The following is an 18,196-nucleotide window of genomic DNA, read 5'->3' on the forward strand; positions in this document are numbered from 1 at the left end:
CAGGGCCCAGCCCCCCACACCTGGAGCAGATGTGTGGGGGAATGCCCCCTTCCCCAGCCTATACCCCAAGTCAGAGGGGGTAGGCTCCGCTCACTGGAGGAGATACCACGGCCCCCAGCAGAGACTGCCTGTCTCAAGCACTCTCCACAAGAGCCCTGATTCCCTTGCAAGGTAAATTAGACACATGCATGTTGTGCCAGAGTCCCAGGAAAGGTTTTAATTCCAGTCCCTGAAATGTGGGAGGCAGACACCAGGAACCTCCTTGAAAAGGAAGACCCGAGGAGCCTGCCTTGTCACTCCAGCAACAGCCAAGACACACAGGCCCCCCAAATATAATTTCTGGCTCAGAGTTTCTGCGAAGTGGGACCCAACTCAGTGATTGGAGTCCAAGGTCCAAAGAAAGGATGTTGCTTTGGCTTAAGACAGGCATGTCTTCATCAGGGAGGGCTCCAAGGAGGTTGACCTTTTGGCGGGGGGGCGTGGTGGGCTGGCTGGGGAGGGAGGAGATCGTCTGGCCGGCCTTGGGCAGCTCCAGGCCTTGGCTGTTCAGGCCCCGGGGAGGGCAGAGGAGGAGCCCAGACCAGTGATGGCTGGAGCGGAGGAGCCCAGAGCAGCACTGGAGAGATGGCTGGGCAGACCCTGAGGGGCCTGCCAGTCTGCCTTTCTGCAGCAGGAAAGTTCAAGTGCTGGGTTTGCTGCCAGCTGCTCCAAGGGCCCCCCTGGCTGTGAAGAGCAGGGTCAAGGTCCTGGGGGTACACAGGAAGGGAAAAATCACTGCAGGTGAGAGGAAAGCAAACCAAGAGGAAGGGAGGCACCTCATATGGTGGACTGAGAGGAGCGGCCTCAGTCCGGCCTGGGGCAGGCAAGGCCGGGAGGACAGGGCAGCCCCACAGCCCTTACTCATGGGCTCCCTGGTCCTCCAGGCCCCCAGGCCAGCTGCGGAGGCTTAGCATTCCATCCTCCCTAACCAGACCTGGCCCTAACCCCACCCCAATTCCCACTGTGACCTCGAACCCAGAGCTACCCTCAAACCCAGAGCATCCTAACTGATCTAATATGACCCTGCCTCCCTCCAGGCGCCTTTCCTGGAGGCTGGCCTGGGGGAGGGGGTGGTGGAAGGCGGGACACCCTTGGTGGTTCTTACCATCTGATTTTCTCTTCTGAGGGGACACAGCTGCCCTCGCCTGGGTGGGTAAGAAGAAATGCCCGCTGAGAGGCTGCCTGCAGCTTGGCAAGTCCCCCTCCACAGCAGCCTTTCTGGGATGGGGGGCTGCTCAAGAGGGGCTGAGGGGAGCTTAAGGCCCCTTCTAGGCAAAGGATCAATGTGCTCCCTTGTCAGAGACCCAGGCAGCCCGGCTGCCTTCCTTCCTCCCAGCCCATCAAAACCTGCCTGGGAACAAGAAAGGGGCTGACGCAAACAGGAGGTCTGGGAGGCCAAGCAAAGCCAGGGTGCCTGGGCTGAAGCAGAGGGTGCCGGGGGCTGACAAGAGAGCTCCCCAGGGGAAGGCCCGCAGAGACCAAAGCTGGTCTGGTTGGGGAGGGGGCGCTGCACCGCCAGCCCCCACCCTGTGGCAGGCAGCGCTGGACCCACCTTTTTGATGGCTGTCCAGTCCTCCAGGATGTCGATCTCCTGCAGCATGTACACGATGTAAGGGCCTGAGATGGGGGTCAAGGAAACAGGAGGCCTGGGGAGGGGGGAGGGGATGGGACCGGGCCCCCAGCCCAGGGGGTGGGAGGTGCCAGCACTCAGAGGCGGCGGTGCTGTGGATGGCGGGTTGGGGAGCCGAGCACCTGGGGCAGCACTCAGGCTCCACCTCCGACATCGTGGCTCCTGGGTTCTTAGCAGGGTGGAGTGCGTGGCTGCGGCCTATTTCAGTTTCACCCAGTCCACAGAGGGCGTCCAGCCCCAATCTTACCACCCCTTGGCTCCCTCCTCACCTCCTCTCAGGCCTCAAGGTCAGAAGGCCAAGGCCCAGGCCACCCACTCAGGGATCTCGCCCCCTGTTCCCTCAACTGGCCCCACCTACACGCAGACTCTCATCTATCTCTTCTGTCCTGAAAACCACCCTCCATCGGTCTCACCCGCCCGTCTGGGGACTGGCCACTCTGCCCCTGACGTCTCCACACCCTCACCTCCCACCCCCGCTCAAGCCTCTGCAGTCCAGATCCTTCCCTCCCTGCTTGAACATGATCCCCATCACCAGGAGGTCAACTTCCTGATAATCTGACTGCGGCAGAAATATGGAGGGATGTGTATACCTGAGAATTCAATTCAACTCCGTGCTGGGCTATGCGAGGGGGGGAGGCCGGCACAGCAGGCCCTGAACAAGAGGGGCTCACACCTGGGGGGCGGCAGAGGTGACTATGTCCAGAAGGGAGGCAGATGCCCCAGTTCAGGTAAAGGGGTGCAGAGGAGAGGGAAGCCACAGCCATTGTCGGGGAAACCAGGAGAGGCTTCACGGAGGAGGTGACAATTGATGGGCACCGAGCAGGCAGACAGGTAAAGGCATCCAAGAGGGGAGTGTAAAGTCAGCAAAGGCATGGGGGTGGGAGAGCCTGGGACATGCCCGAGACACTGTGAGAAAGCCAGAAGGGCCTCAGAGGAGACCTCACTCAGAAAACTATGGGGAAATCTCTGGATGAATGCTTCTATTTTTCCATGGTCCACACAGGCCAGGAGGACCCTGCAGAAAATTCAACAGCTGATCCGCCTGGACACGGCCACAGGAGGCCAGATGACCTTAAGTGAGTCTGGTCTGCCTCTGTCCCCCATGTGCCTCCACCCTGACCTCCTGCCCAGTTCAGGCCACTGTATGGGGAAGGATACCGGAAACGAGAGGCGCCTTCTTCCTCTTGTTGGGTGGCAGGGAGTCCCATGTCTTCGAGCTGCCTCTGGCATGCAGTTTGTCATCCCACCACTCTGCGCCCCAGACCAGAGTCAGCATCAGGGTGCCGTCCTCCCAGGACGCCCCACCCGTGCAGCCTGTGTCCCTCACGTGGGCCAGGCCAGCCCATCCCCATCAACCTCCCCAGGGCAGTGCAGAGAAGCCTGGGCTTGGAAGCCGAGTTCAATCCTGGGAAAGAGGTCACTGTGCTTCTGCGAACCTCAGTCTCCTCATCTGTTTCATGGATGGGGGTGTGAGATCATTAGTCCCTCCCTCCCCAGTGCCCTGTGTGAATGGGCACACTGTGGCCATGGCAGGGGCACGTGTGTCAGAATGATGCCTCCATTCTGGGACCAGCAGGGAGGCAGGGGACCCCCAAGCTGCCACTGTGCACCAGGCACCGGGCTGGGCCCTTCCCCGCCTGCTTTCCGTCAGTCCCCATGGTGAGCACGGAGCAGGCCCTCCTACACCCACCCCCATGCAGGCGGGGAAGGCAAGGCCCAGACGGGGAACGGGCGCTGGAAGCACAGGGGTGCCGGCTGGCCGCTGGCCTCACCAGAGTTGATGTCCAGGCTCTGGCGGTCCTCCTCCAGCCTCTGGATCCGCTCCTGCAGCTCGCCCTGCAGCGTGTCGTACAGCAGCAGCTTCTCACTCTGCAAGAGGTACAGTGGCTCAGCTGGGCGGGGCGGGGCGGGGCGGCCACCTCCTCCCCACCCGGCGCACCCACATTCACCTCCAGGTGCTGCTTGGCTCCCTGCAGCTCACACTCATACTTGTTCCTGATCACGTCCAGACAGAAGCCCTTGTAAATCCCTGCGGAGGGAGGGCGATGGGCGGCCGGGCCTGGCTGCCCACAAAGGCGGGCGAGGCAGGGCACGGGTGAGAGGGGAAGGGGACAGAGAGCCGTGGGTTCTCATAAGGGGACAGGGCACAGGACGGGCCACAGACCTGCCACCTGAATGCGAATCTTGAGGCTCCGCTGCAGCCCCCCCAGGGGCTCCGTGTATTCGGGTGCCCTTTCAGCTCCCACTTCCTCCAGCCGCACCCGCAGCTGACTCAGTCGTTCCCTGAACAACCTGGGAGGCGAAAGGCAGCCGTGCGCCCGTGTGCCCATCTGCTAAACACGTGCCCAGCGCCCCCGGGTCAGGCCCTCGCGCACACCAGCCCTGGCTGGCACCAGGCACTCCGCTGCCTCCTGGAAGCCGGGCCCCGAGCCCCGGGCCCCTCGCTCACTTCTCCTTCAGCTCCGAGAACTGCTTCTCCAGGTCCATCATCTCACTGACGCACTCGCTGCGGCGCCGCTCGTAGTCCTCCTCGTCCATCTCTGGGACAAGAGGCCAGTCAGGGCAGGCTGCGGGGGCAGGCAGGGCGCTCGAGGGCGTGTGGGGCTCACCTGAGCTCTCCTCCTCGGACTCGGTCTGGCTGCCGCTCCGTTCCTCCTCGCTCTCCTCCTCCTCCCCATTCATCTCGGCGGCTGAGTCGCCCTCTGCTTCCATCTCCTCTGTGTCCTTGCTTGGAGGCTGGACGGGCATCTGGGCGCTGGGAGGAGCAGTAGAGCCATCACTCGCCCCTGTCCCCAGCTCCGAGTGGCAAAGTGGTCACTTGGGGAGTCAAATCAAGCTTCGCTGTGGATGGGGACAACCAGGGGAGGGACTGGACTAGACTCGCTGGGCCCTAGGGACATGCAGGGTGGGGCAGGTACAAATGGAACCATCTACACATCTCCCAGAAATCTAGGAGCCACAGAAATGCCCATCCCCTTGGACATTGTTGGTGATCACAATCCCCGTAATATTGGCCAAGGTGATGATCTGTAAGATGGGAAAGGCCAAGATGGGCTCTCCACTGCCTACGGGACTGGGCCCAAATTCTGACCCAGGCTTTCGAGGCCCTGCACACTGGACTTGTACCGCTGTCCAGCTCCTTCACCCCACATCTAATGGCCAGTTCTCAAATACACCACGCACTTCCTCCCCAGCCCCTGCTGCCCACTGTGCTGTTCTTCTGCCTATAAAGCCCTCCACTTCTCTTCCCACCCTACAATGCTCGGGTCCTCTCGCTATGCTCAAATCCTATCTCCTTCTGCTTCCTCTAAGACCCCAAGTCATCAGTACTCCACTCTCTCTTCTGCATGCTCAATTTTCCCTCTTGGCAGCTCTTAGGAAACTTTAGACATGCTTAGGTATTTCCCAACATGCAGAAAAAGCAGAAACACAAAACTTCATCCCACTCCACTCAATCACCGCCCCCATTTCCCATCTTTGCAAGGTCTTGTAAACACGTGCTCTTCCTACTCTTTCACCTTCCACTTGTTCCATCTGTTTCCATATCACTGCTCTCAGCTGAAACTGATCCTGTAGAGTTAATAGATGACCTCCTTGTACCCAATGCCAATATTTTTTGGTCTCTATCTTGACTTCTCAGCAACAAAGAACACTGTTAAACATCTTTTTACTCACTGATTTAATCTTTATTGAAAAATCTAACATATGCTAGGTACCATCAGACACTATGGTAGGAGCTTGGCTCAAGTGCGGCAGACAGAGAGTTTTCTGATCTCAAGGAGTTGACAAGTTCCTGGGAGAGAGAGGCCAGGAAGCAGAAGAGTTAAGACCAAGAGCATATGGGAGAGGCAGCTAAATGAAACCTGGAGCTTGCTGCAGCAGTGAGGGCTTGCAGAGGATGAAGGGCCGAACCCATGAGCTGAGCTGGCTGAGGAAGAGAAAGCATTCTAAGGAGAGTGAGTGGCATGAACAAAGACCCTGAAAGGAGAGAAGGGGCAGGGGTGGGGACACATGGGTCTAAGCCTCAAGAGAGAAATCTGGGCTGCAGAGATCTGGTCATCACATTGAGTGAGTTCTTCAGACCTTGGTAGAGGGTGCCACCAGCAAGGCAGAATGTGTGGAGTGAGAAGGGGCTCATGATGGAACTCCAGGGTTACCGAAGGGGCAGACGATGAGACCCCTCCAAAAAAGAAGAAAATTAGCAAGAGATGGAGGAAGAAAAACTCAAAGCTGGGGAGAGAGAATTTCAGAATGAAGAAGTGACAGTGCCAAGTGAGGCCAAAAGATCACCCAAGAGGAAGAATAAACAGTCTTCTCAGCAGATCATCTCTTTGCCTACTGGGGGCTTCTGTTTCACTGTGATACCTTCTCTGGGCGTCTTTGTAGTCCTTTAGCTCTGTGCAGTCACCCTTCCTTACTTATTTGCATGTCTATTTGCCCATTCTCACATCTGTCTCTCCAACCAGCCTGTAAGCCTCACCAGGGCAGGGCTGCACATGTGCTTTATTCACCCATTTGATGACTGGAGGATTTGCAAATACAAAGCTAAACAAAAACTTTTGTAGGGCAGGGATTGGCTTTTACTTCTCAGTAGCCCCTGGCTTCTGCAAAGGTAGCAAACATCAATTTGAATAAAGTAACTGGCTTAAGTTTCAAAGTGGACTTCCCTGGTGACTCAGATGATAAAGAATGTACCTGCAAGGCAGGAGACTTGGGCTTGATTCCTGGGTGGGGAAGATCCGTTGGAGAAGGGAATGCCTACCCACTCCAGTATTCCTGCCTGGAGAATCCCATGGACAGAGGAGCCTGGCGGGCTACAGTCCATGGGGTCACAAAGAGTCGGACACAACTGAGTGACTAACACTTTCAAAGTTTCAAAACATCCCTCAATGATTTCACAAATGATCTCAACCTGACCTGAAAGCCTCGGTTCACCAACCAGCCTCTTTCCCAATCTCAAGCCTCAGTTCCCGCATTTTCCAAACTTTGCAATTCCTCTTCACTGGTAAGGCCTATCTTTCTGGACCAGAAAGGATGAGGGGTTGGGAAAAAGTCTCTCCAGCAGTCTCTGAGTCTACTCCTTACCCTGGGTATAAAAAAGAGAATAACCATTGCCACTCTCAGAGTTGTAAAGGCTGCAAGCGGTAAAGAATGGCAAAGCAAATCATAAGGCACTGTGCATATTGCAATTTATCTTTCAGAAAGTGAGCAAGTCGAGGGCAGGCCTCCTAGGAAGGAAGATTCTGCCCCAGTCTCGAAGAAGCCAACCCAGGCCCTCCACGGCGCACCGAGAGCCTCCCGCCCAGTTCCATCTCCGTACGTGCAGGCGCGAGCGGGAGAATCACTGGCTCGTCCGCTGCCAGCTCTGGTCCCGCGGTCCCCGCACGCGTCCGGCCGGTTAAGTCTCCGCTTCGGCCCTGGAGATTGGGCCGGCTCCGACCGACTGACCGGAGAGGGCAAACCAGGCGCCAGGGTTGACGTTACGCACCCGCGGGGAGTGGGGCCTCTGACCTCACGTCCAAAACTCCCTGAGAGGTACCGGAGGATGCGGACTCTGGGCGCCGCCGCAGGGCTCCCGGAAGCGCTGGGCCGGTCTCTTTCCTCCTGGGGCGGGGGCCTGGCCGCGCTTCCGCATGTGTCATCAGGAGGCGCCTATCGGAGCGCTCATAATTGGGCAGCTGGGAGTGAGGCATGCTGGGATACCGCGGGCCGGTTTCCATAGCAACCGATCGAAATTTGCACAGGCTTTCAACAGGCAGGAAAGGCCCTTGTGCGTTCTTTGCCATGAAGCCCGCGCGGCTCGGTCCGCAGCCAACTCCCCGGGCTTGAAAAGCGGAGAACCTGCGACCTGTTCTCCCATCCCCGCCCGGTTCAGGAGAGTAATGAAACCAACTATAGGTGTCAACACTTATTTATTTACACATTGTAATCGGTAGGCAAATTACCCAGCCCAGCCTATTCAAGGGTACAGATCTCAGACTATTAACACACAGAACCTATCAGACCTTTCCCTTCTCCAGAGCCCCCGGGACGGAGGCCTAGACGACCAGGAAGCTGCCGAAAACCTAAGAACTAAATTCAACGCCTTCATCTGATTTCTTTCCAAAACGCCCCTTTTGTTAAGTACTGACTTCTCGGCTCTGCCCCATTCATACTTTTTTGCTCTCCTACTGTCCACCCACCCAAGATTGTTAATAATAATAACAATAATAACAACAATAATAATACTGTAATAATATTAATAATACTTCACATTTGTACGAAGCTTACAGAGTGTTTTCACATATAGCATCTCCTCTGAGCCTCCCAACAGTTCTGTGAGGTAGGTATTTCTCACCTCCCTTTTACAGACGGGGTAACTGAAGCTCAGGGAGAGAACGGGATTTGCTCAAGGCCACACAACTAGTTAGTGGTTAAGCTAGGACTTGACCCCAGCACCCCATATTCAAGTCCAGTGTTCAAACACCACAGCCACCACTGTAAAGTGGAGTGACATTTCTTACCCCAGTCAGGCCTGAGGGGCGGCCTAAGGAGGGAGGGGTCTGAGACTTCTCAGACAAGGTGAGGGAAGGGCTCAGCAGTGACGCGGGGAGTCAGGGTACTTGGCCTTCAACTCCTGTTTGAACTGACGGTAAAGGATCTTATTGTGCTGATTTTCAGCCTCCTTTTGGGGATGGAATTTCAAAACTTCTTTGAAGCCTTTATGAACCAGGAAACCTTCATTCAGCACCTCGAAATCGAATCCTGCCACGTGCAGCTCACAGGCCTGTGGAGGGAGAGACGGATCAGCAAAGTGTGATGACATTCCTAGAGCAGAGACTGACATCCCGGCTCGCTCCAGCATTCCTAGTCCTCTGGAGGCACCCTGGATCTTCCAACCATTCAACTACTTCCTGAACTATGATCCTCCCTGCCTCACTGACTTTTACATCCAGACCTCCCTGACTCCCCCATCCCTCCTGCCCCATTTCCCTTTCCCTCTCCCTTAAGAGCACCTGGCTGATACGATTGAAGCCATACTGCCGAAAGCGCTCGTCGAAGGTGGGCACCTTGCCTCCAGCTACGTAGAATGGCTCCCAGGGGTCTTGCCAGGGCACCACGTAGGCAGGCCTCAGCAAGGTCTCTTCTGGCAGGTTGACCCAGCGGGAGTAGTTGGTGGGCGCCTGGCAGGGGGTGCAGAGCCCATAATAGAAGGGCCGCACCTCGCCCACCTGGTAGAGCTGCAGCAGCTCATTTTTGTTCATGGGCATGCGGCGAGCTCGACGGATCTCAAAGGCAGGCACCACCAGTGCTGTGCCCGCCCACTGCTTGCTCTGATCCAGCATTTCCCGCAGGCTTCTCCACAGCCCCTCGCTGGGCACCATGTCCACGTCGATTACCAAGGCATAGTTGGCCCCCTCACGAGCCAGATTCCTCAGCAGGTTATTGGGGTAGGAGACGTTGGTGCCCAGCGCGTAATTGACCCCGGGCTGGGCCACCCTGGCCAGCTTGTCAAAGACCTCCTGGCAGGAACGCAACAGGGCAAACTCCCCCGGCTCCCGGGGGTCGGGAACGGCGGCCTCGTAGCGTGAGGGGCACACAAGGTGCATGGCGACCCTGGCGCGCATATCGGGGCAGTGGCTGCTCAGCGCATAGGTCAGCACCGTGGCCAGCTGCGCCTCTTCCTTGGTGGCGGCGAACACCGACACCGACAGAGGGCCCTCCCAGCGCTCCAACAGGCCCGACAGGTGCAGCAGGTTGTCCACACTGGCGTGAGTGGCCAGGATCACATCGTTGGGGTCCATGGTGGTCTTTAGTAGGCCCCTGTAGACGCGGTAGTCGCCGCTGGCGTCCAGGACGCCTCCGGAGGCCAGCGCGGTGCGGAGCTGCGCCTTGACTTGGTCCACCGACCGCGGGGACGGGGGAAAGAACTCGAAATATTGGTCTTGCTCCTCTTGCCCATGCAGCCCGGACAGCAGCGACAGGTAGAGCAGCTGCAGCATAGCTACCAGCATGAGCGCGGCCAGCAGCAGCTGGTAGAAGGCACATCGGATGGCGTAGGACATCTGCATGGCTCTCGGGCTTCGGGGCGCGCAGCAGGGACCACCGGGCCGCAGCCTCTGCCAGCCTCTGCAAGCCCGGATTTACCGCAGCCTGCCGAGCGCGGCCGAAGCGAGCCGAGGCGAACCGAGCCCCGCGCGCAGCCCCGCCCACCCGGCCGCCTGCACTGGCCTCCGGCGAGCCAGCTCGCCCCCTGCTCCCCGGGAGGAGTTACTGCAGCCTCGGTCCTCGCCCCGCGCTTTGCAAACGCTGGAAACTGCCCGCCACCGCGCCTGCTGTGTTCCGGGGGACCTGCACCCCCTCTTCTGGGTCAGTGCGCGACCTCCTGGACTAAGTGCGTCCTGAGACCTTGGTTCTCTCGCCCCAGAATCAGGGAGCGGAAACTGTGACCGAACTTGACTGCAGAATGGTGAAGGATGGCGCGGTTCCTGGCTGCGGCAGGCGGAAAGGAACACAAAAGCCCCTTTCTGTCCGTCGCCTCTCTCTCTAAGTTTTATCAGGTCTGTATTGAGGAACGGCTGCAGGGGTCCCGGAACACTCCGGGATGAGAGATAAGGGCATGTGGAAGAACTTGCCCTGTGTAGGACGAGGTGGCCGAGTGGTTAAGGCGATGGACTGCTAATCCATTGTGCTTTGCACGCGTGGGTTCGAATCCCATCCTCGTCGTTCGTGTTTTACGCTGGAGGTGGTTCTTAATTTTCACATCCTGGTGTCTGGGGCAGTGGGTTGAAGGGAACTGAACTGCGAATGGGGCACAATTCAGTTTACGCCGAGTCTCCTTTCTGTGTTTGTTCAACGTGCAGCTCCGGCAGGTTCATACTCCAAGTATGTGGAGCTAGTGGGAGGAAGTCGGAGCTGTGCTTTTCCTTCTCTATAGAAAGAGGGCCAAGGGTTTGGTGGCAGCAAAAAACCAGAGCCAGAATTCTGATCAATGCAAATTGGGGTCCAAGAACTAGAGACGACCCCCTGGAGGAGCTGCTCTGGAAACTGCCCGCAGAAGTAGAACTGGTGGCAGTGGAGGCGATATTGCTGCTAAGTCGCTTCAGTCGTGTCCGACTCTGTGCGACCTCATAGACGGCAGCCCACCAGGCTCCCCCGTCCCTGGGATTCTCTAGGCAAGAACACTGGAGTGGGTTGCCATTTCCTTCTCCAATGCATGAAAGTGAAAAGTGAAAGTGAAGTCGCTCAGTCGTGCCCGACTCTTAGCGACCCGATGGACTGTAGCCTACCAGGCTCTTCCACCCATGGGATTTTCCAGGCAAGAGTACTGGAGTGGGTTGCCATTTAAATTATTCAGTGCACTGATTCCCCTTCCTCCAGCACTTCTCTCTGGGCAGAGACCTTGCATGTGTCCACACACCTGCTGCCCTCCCTCACACACACAACCACACACGCTTAACACCAGTCAGTGTACACAGAAGGCGCTTAATAAGTGTTTCTGGAATGATTGACCCATGGACTCTATAAGAGGAGGAGAGGCTGTGCAGAAGGCAATTACCTCCATCGGTAATGTATTCCAGCGCCGTGAATCTTCGGAAGGAGCTTTCAGTCGTCCCAGGGACGGCGTGGAATGTCGGTTTAAGGTGTTTGCCTGCTGCTCCACAGGCAGTAGGGAACCAAGGTTGTTGAGTTAGGAAGTGATCAGGAGCAGGAGACCTTTATTTTGCGGCCCCAGCTTGTGGAATCTGAAGCTGTCTCCTGGAAGGTAGTGTCAGAATTGAGTTGCATCTGTAGGACACTGAGCTGGTGTCAGAGAATTGCTTGATGGGGCGGGGCGGGGTGGGAGGGGGGAAGGATAGAATAATTTATGTCCAAATGGTATGTATACCCAGGAGAATGAAATGGAAACCCACTCCAGTATTTTCGTCTGGAAAATCGGAGCCTGGTGGGCTATAGTCCAAAGGGTCGAAAGAGTCAGAGGTGAGCAACTGACCACATAAACACACACAGTGAAGACCCAGACATAGAGAACAGACTTGATGCAGTGTGGGAAGGAAAGGGTGGGACAAATTGAGAAAGGAGCACGGAAACGTATAAATTACCATATGTAAAATAGCTAGTGGAAATTTGCTGTATGACGCAGGGAGCTCAAATCAGGTCCTCTGTGACAACCTAGAGGGATGGGGTGGGGTGGGGTGGGGTGGGGTGGGAGGTGGAAGGGGAGTTCAGAGGGAGGGAACATATGTATACCTATGGCTGATTCATGTTGATGTATGGCAGAAACCAACACAATATTGTAAATGAATTATCTGCCAATTAAAAATTTTTTTAAGTAAGGAAAATTTAAAAAGTGTATGTATAGAAGTAAACTGAATTTTGTGTATTGTCCTTGAGCCCTGCAACTTTGCTGTTTGTTTATTTAATAGTGTGTGTGTGTGTGTGTATTCTTTAGGATTTTCTGTATGTGTGTATGTCATTTATGATTGCGGATAGTTTTACTTCTTCTTTCTCAATTTGGATGCCTTTTATTTCTCTTTCTTGCCCAATTGCTCTGGCTAGAACTTCCAGTACAAAGTTGAACAGATGAAATAGTGAAAAGTAGGCATCCTTGTCTTTTTCCTGATCTCAGGGAGACTTCACTCTTTCACAGTTAAGCATGACATTAGTTGTAGACTTTTCATAAACGCTTTTTCAGATTGAGAAAGTTCTTGTTTATGCCTTGTTTGTTGAGTATTTCTATCTTTCATTAGTGCTTTTTAATATACTATCTAGGTTGGTCATTACTTTTCTTCTAAAGAGCAAGCCTCTTAATTTCATGGCTGCAGTCATCATCTGCTGTAATTTTGGAGCCCAAGAACATAAAGTCTCTCACTCTTTCCATTGTTTCCCCGTCTATTTGCCATGAAGTCGTGGGACCAGATGCCATAATCTTCATTCTTTGAATGTTGAGTTTTAAGGGAGCTCTTTCATTTTCCTCTTTCACTTTCATCAAGAGGCTCTTCAGTTCCTCTTCCCTTTCTGCCATAAGGGTGGTGTCATCTGCGTATCTGAGGTTATTGACATTTCTCCCAGCAATCTTGATTCCAGCTTGTGCTTCCTCCAGTTTGGCATTCCCCATGATGTACTCTGCATATAAGTTAAATAAGCAGGGTGACAATATACAGCCTTGACGTACTCTTTTTCTCGATTTGGAACCAGTATGTTGTTCCATGTCCAGTTCTAACTGTGGCTTCTTGACCTGCATACAGATTTCTCTGGAGGCAGGTAAGGTGGTCTGGTATTCCCATCTCTTTCAGAATTTTCCACAGTTTATTGTGATCCACACAGTCAGAGGCTTTGGCATGGGCAAGTCCGTAGGCTCAACGACATGCGCACACAGTGGAGACCTCTCTGATAATACCTTGCCCATACATAACCCTTTTTTCCATACCTCTCTCATTGTAAGGCCTACTTTTCGGTCTCCCCATTGACATTGAGGAGGATCGGTGCCGTTGGCCAGGTCATAAGAGGCGTTGAGGCCTACTGCCTCGTAATAAGGGGCAATTAAGTTGTAACATAACCAACAGGATTTAGTTGCCTCAGGATGGGTTTGATTTAAGGTAGCATAAGCTGCCTTTACTAATTTTCATAGTGGATCTGTTTGTCCGAGTTTAGTAAGGGGGCCCGCCTCTGGGTCTTTTGTTGGTCCCTGGGATGTAGGTAGGGAGGTTGTCGGGTAGATAGTTGCATGGACCTGTTCAACGGGGTTTGGACCGATACTATACATTTGTACCAGTTCTAAAACTTGACTCACAACAATGATCTCATTATAATACTCCTGGTATGGGAACCCGTCAGTTCTGGTCTGAAGCCCCCATGATATCCCGTTCACCCAGGCCTTTTTTTTTTTTTTGCTTTGTCAATGTTAAACCTTATTTTTACCTGGGCAAAGTTATGATCCTTTTCTCAATCGGAGTACGGAGGTACGGGTCCTACAAATGAGAAGTTAAGCAAGTCCCGATTTCCTACATCCCACCGTCTATACCCTGGAGTCTCCGACCCATCATTGGAAGTTACGCAGTCCCAAGATTTACCATAAGAGTCCTGTATCCCCCCCACAGCTCTTCCAGTTATGCCTGGGCGCACCTGGACATGCCCAGAATGCATGATTCCGGAGCTTGCCCCTCTTCCAGGGTACATTTACCACCGGCTTAAGGTCAAAGTATAAGTCTGGCCACCAAGTATTTGGTGGATGTATTGCGGTGGTGGAGTTAAGCATCTCACGTGTTGGTCCATTTTGCAGTTTCCAGGTGATTCTGACGGGTTGGTGCGGGTTCACGCTGGCAGCTTCGGAGCAGAGTAACATGGTCATCCATAAGATGGTCCACACGAGTTGTCTTGGTCCTGTCGACGACGCTGGAGCTTCAGCCTCAGGGGGTTGGACGGGTGCAGAGACGTTTTCCATTCTTTTTTAGCGTCTTCCTGCTCTGCTGAAGTAGCTGGGCGTACGTGGTTGCAATGCACCCAAGGCCCGATACCGTCGACCTTTAGGGCAGTTGGGGTGGTAAGAAGAGCAACATAAGGACTCTTTCATTTGGGTTCTAGTGCCTTGGTTTGGTGCCTTTTGACCCATACCCAATCTCCTGGGTCTATGTCGTGTGAGGGAATAGTTCCCTTATTTTGACCCACATGTATTTTCCGGAGCAGTTTCCAGACACGAGAGTGCACCTTGCTTAAGGCCATCAAGGCCTCTTGGAATTGTCCCAATGTGGGAAGCGGTAGTTTTTTTCTTCAAATATTGGACATACAGCGGGAGGTCTCCCATACAGAATTTTAAATGGGGTCAGATTAAGTTGATAAAGAGTATTACGCGCACGGAAGAGGGCGAAAGGAAGGAGGGTCACCCAGTCCCCGCCAATCTCTATAGCCAATTTAGTTAAAGTTTTTTTTTAGGGTCTGATTCATTCTTTTTACTTGCCCTGAGCTCTGTGGACTGTATTTACAATGTAACTTCCATTTAGTCCCCAGGGCTTGGGCAAGGCTCTGAACTATTTGACTCACAAAAGCAGGTCCATTATCAGAGCCGATGGTCACCGGCAGGCCAAACCTGGGAACTATTTTTTTTAAATCTTTTTCGCCACTATCATCGTGGTTTCTCCCTTTGTAGGAAAAGCCTCCACCCACCCTGAGAAGGTATCCACCAACACTAACAAGTACCGGTAACCATACTTGCCTGGGTTACCTCGGTGAAATCTATTTCCCAGCGTTGCCCTGGTCCTTCTCCCCAATACCTCAGTCCTGCATGTTGTCCTTTTCCTGGCCTCATCTGTTGACACGCCTTACAAGCATGCACTATGTTCTTTACAGTTGTCTGGTGCCGGGGAGATCGCAGGCGCGCAGTTTGAAAGAGCATCAGAGTTTTCTTTTTTCCCAGATGAGTAGACAAGTGTAAATGTTCACATAGTTGCCGTCCCAACTGAGCAGGGAGTATCAAGTAGCCGTCTGAGTCTCGGTACCATCCATCTTCACCTTTTTGAAGGTTGGTGTGTTCTTGGATCCAAGCAAGGTCTGTGGATGAATACTCAAGGGTTGGGGGCAGAGTTCCCATACCTGGAGGTGGAAGTCCGATCGCCAACACAGGGGTGATGAAATCTTCATCAGCTACTTTTCGAGCTGCCAGGTCTGCGGCACGATTCCCTCGTGCCATGGGGCTGTCACCCTTCTGATGTCCAGGTACGTGTTCTATTGACACAGCCTGAGGCATCTGTACAGCCTCTAAAAGTCTACGGATTTCAGGCAAATTTTTAATTTTTTTTTTCAGCTGTCAAAAACCCCTGTTCCCGATATATTGGGCCCTGGATGTGTACCGTGCCAAAAGCATAGCGACTGTCAGTGAAAATAGTTATTTTTTTTCCTTTGGCTCTCTCTAATGCTTGAATCAGGGCAATTAACTCTGCCTTTTGTGCTGAGGTATCCGGGGGAAGGGCCTCTGCCCATATCGTCTGTCCAGAGTCATCTACTACTGCGGCTCCCATCCGTCTCTGTCCATCTTTTACATAACTGCTGCCATCTGTGAACCATTTTAGCTCACTGTTATCCAGTGGAGTATCGGTTAAGTCCTTTTGTATTGTTGTTACCCCGGCCAGTATCTCTTCACAATCATGGAGGGGGCTATTTTTCTCCAGATTGGGCAAAAGAGTGGCCGGATTTAGAGTGCAGGGCGTTTGGAAATGAATCCGTGGGGTGTCAAGTAGCAAGGCCTGGTAGTGCGTCAAGCGGGCATTAGAAATGCGTTTACCTGGGGGTTGCTTTAAAACTCTCTCTATGGCATGAGGAGTGTAGACCAAGAGTCTCTGTCCATAAGTCAGTTTATCAGCATCGTGGACTAAGAGCGCGGTGGCTGCGATGATACGGAGGCAAGGTGGCCATCCGGCTGCCACTGGGTCCAATCTCTTGGAAAGGTAAGCTACAGGTCGCTTCCATGGTCCCATCTCTGTGTTAGTACCCCTTTTTCTATCTCCCGCTTTTCATCTACAAATAATTGGGAAGGCTTAGATGGATCAGGGAGGGCAAGGGCAGGAGCTTCTAGCAAGGCTCGCCTGAGCTCTCGGAAGACCTCTTTCATCGGCTCAGTCCATTTCCAGTCCTTATTTTTTTTGGTCCCTTCATATAGGGGCCTGACCTTTTCTGCAAACCCCAAGATCCATAACTGGCAATATCCCACAGTTCCCAGAAATTCTCTCACTTGTCTAGGGCTAGCCGGCTCAGGGATCTGGAGGATGGTTTCTTTCATAGCCTGTGTTAGCCACCTCTGGCCCTGTTTTATCTTATAACCGAGGTATGTAACCTCTTGCTTGGCAATCTGGGCCTTTTTGGCACTGGCCCTGTAACCTAAAGTCCCCAAGGTTTGGAGAAGGTCACCTGTTGCCTCTTGGCACTCTTTCTCTGTAGCCGCTGCCAGCATAAGGTCATCAACATATTGTAATAAAACAATGGTAGGGTGTTCAACCCGATACTCATGGAGGTCTTCGTCCAGGGCCTCATTAAATAACGTGGGCGAATTTTTGAAACCCTGTGGTAAGCGAGTCCATGTCAGCTGCACAGGGGTCTGACCACCGTCTTCCTGCCATTCGAAGGCAAAGATCTCTTGGCTTGCAGGGGCAAGAGGCAAACTGAAAAAGGCATCTTTTAAATCTAAAACAGTATACCAAATGTAGTTTGGAGGCAAGTTGCTTAGCAATGTATAAGGGTTAGGAACCATAGGATGAATATCACTCACCCATTTGTTGACTTCTCGTAGATCTTGAACCAGTCTAAAATCAGTTCCCCCAGGCTTTTTTACAGGCAACAGGGGAGTGTTCCATGGGGACCGGCACCTTTTCAGGACTCCAGCGTCTATGCAGTGTTGTATATGAGGAGTAATTCCTTGTTGAGCCTCTTGACTCATGGGATACTGCCGTACCCTCACCGGGAAAGCACTGGCTTTCAGTTCCACAATGATAGGGGGCCTCTGTTTGGCCAGTCCCATTCTTGCTGTTTTAGCCCAGGCCTGAGGGTATCTTTGAACCCATGGCTGTACTTCAGGACTTATTGTCGCTGGGGCCTCTGGCAAGTAGAGTCTATATTCATCTTTTAATGCCAGAGACAGGACCTGAAGAGGATGCCCAGTCCCATCTAGAACCGACACTTGTCCATGGTCGAAATGAATTTGGGCATTCACTTTAGACAGTAAATCCCTTCTCAACAAGGGCGCTGGACACTCAGGTATCACCAGAAAAGAATGGGTCACCTGGTGGGCCCCCAAGTTCACATGCCATTTTGTAGTCTATCCATATTGTTTAGTCCCGGTTGCTCCCTGCACCCAGCTACTTTTTTTAGACATGGGTCCATCTTTTTGGTTTAAGACTGAATATTGGGCTCCCATGTCCACCATGAAGCCAACCGGTTTCCCCTCCACATTTATAGCTACCCAGGACTCGGGGAGGGGCTTCGAGCCCTGACCCCCCTAGTCACTATGCTCACCCGCGTAGAGGCTATGACTGTCTGGAGAGGGAGTCTCGTTCTTGGGATTCTTGGGCCCCTCTTTTAGATTTTTTTTGGGGCATTTATCTTTCCAATGTCCAAACTTTTTACAAAACACACATTGGTTTCTCTCAAGCTTACGCCTTGTCGGTTTTTTTTTTTTTTCAGTTTTTGAGTCCAATTTTTTCCCTTTTTGGAACCTGTTTTTGTTTTCAACCCCAGCAAATAATATCTGGGCCAGTTCTTTTTGATTTTTATGGTTTTCTTCAGCTCTAAATTCTCTTTTTTCTCTTTTAATGCGGTCCTCTCTCTCTTCTGGGGTCTCTCTATGATTAAAAACTCTCTCGGCTGCCCTCACTAGATCTTGTAAGGATTGTTCACTTAACCTCTCTATCTTTTGTCACTTTTTTTTAATATCGGGGGCTGCTTGATTTACAAATGCTAACATAACTGCCGCTCGTGACTCATCTGCCTGTGAGTCCATAGGGGTATACTGTCTAAAAGCTTTCATTATTCTTTCAAGGAAGGCTGCTGGGCTCTCATTTG

At 53.2% G+C, this 18,196-nt stretch overlaps 2 protein-coding genes, 1 non-coding gene and 1 pseudogene across 5 annotated transcripts; 1 reads left to right on the forward strand and 3 right to left on the reverse strand.

Annotated features, from left to right (window-relative positions):
* Positions 190-7,290, reverse strand: BRMS1 (breast cancer metastasis suppressor 1). Of its 3 annotated transcripts, none has more exons than XM_013976022.2 (10): positions 7,158-7,290; positions 4,279-4,424; positions 4,119-4,209; positions 3,834-3,961; positions 3,619-3,698; positions 3,442-3,538; positions 2,828-2,920; positions 1,592-1,656; positions 1,145-1,184; positions 190-746 (listed from the first exon to the last, which is right to left on the reverse strand). In XM_013976022.2, exons 2-10 carry the CDS (start codon positions 4,415-4,417, stop codon positions 739-741), a joined length of 741 nt encoding a protein of 246 aa, XP_013831476.1. In that variant the 5' UTR covers positions 4,418-4,424; positions 7,158-7,290; the 3' UTR covers positions 190-738. The 3 variants fall into 3 exon arrangements, with proteins under 3 accessions (XP_013831476.1, XP_017898697.1, XP_005699976.1); XM_018043208.1 differs by lacking the exon at positions 7,158-7,290 and adding an exon at positions 6,587-6,750; XM_005699919.3 differs by having other exon boundaries at positions 198-746; positions 6,990-7,285.
* B4GAT1 (beta-1,4-glucuronyltransferase 1) lies at positions 7,565-9,865 on the reverse strand. Its single transcript, XM_005699920.3, has 2 exons — positions 8,665-9,865; positions 7,565-8,435 (listed from the first exon to the last, which is right to left on the reverse strand). Exons 1-2 carry the CDS (start codon positions 9,718-9,720, stop codon positions 8,244-8,246), a joined length of 1,248 nt encoding a protein of 415 aa, XP_005699977.2. The 5' UTR covers positions 9,721-9,865; the 3' UTR covers positions 7,565-8,243.
* On the forward strand, positions 10,294-10,375 carry TRNAS-GCU. Its single transcript has one exon. It is a non-coding gene; the product is annotated as a tRNA-Ser (tRNA).
* LOC108634227 lies at positions 16,614-17,890 on the reverse strand (annotated as a pseudogene).

This window comes from Capra hircus, chromosome 29, assembly GCF_001704415.2.
Source record: "Capra hircus breed San Clemente chromosome 29, ASM170441v1, whole genome shotgun sequence".
NCBI classification, from domain to species: domain Eukaryota; kingdom Metazoa; phylum Chordata; class Mammalia; order Artiodactyla; family Bovidae; genus Capra; species Capra hircus.

Bases quoted from the DNA above. Each gene is read 5' to 3' on its own strand.
- B4GAT1 (XM_005699920.3), bottom strand. From the start codon at position 9,720: ATGCAGATGTCCTACGCCATCCGATGTGCCTTCTACCAGCTGCTGCTG. The intron at 8,436-8,664 runs GTGCTCTTAAGG...CTCCCTCCACAG, and splicing joins GCTTCAATCGTATCAGCCAG to GCCTGTGAGCTGCACGTGGC.
- BRMS1 (XM_013976022.2), bottom strand. From the start codon at position 4,417: ATGCCCGTCCAGCCTCCAAGCAAGGACACAGAGGAGATGGAAGCAGAG. The intron at 4,210-4,278 runs GTGAGCCCCACA...CTCTTGTCCCAG, and splicing joins GTCCGAGGAGGAGAGCTCAG to AGATGGACGAGGAGGACTAC. The intron at 3,539-3,618 runs GTGAATGTGGGT...TACCTCTTGCAG, and splicing joins GAGCCAAGCAGCACCTGGAG to AGTGAGAAGCTGCTGCTGTA.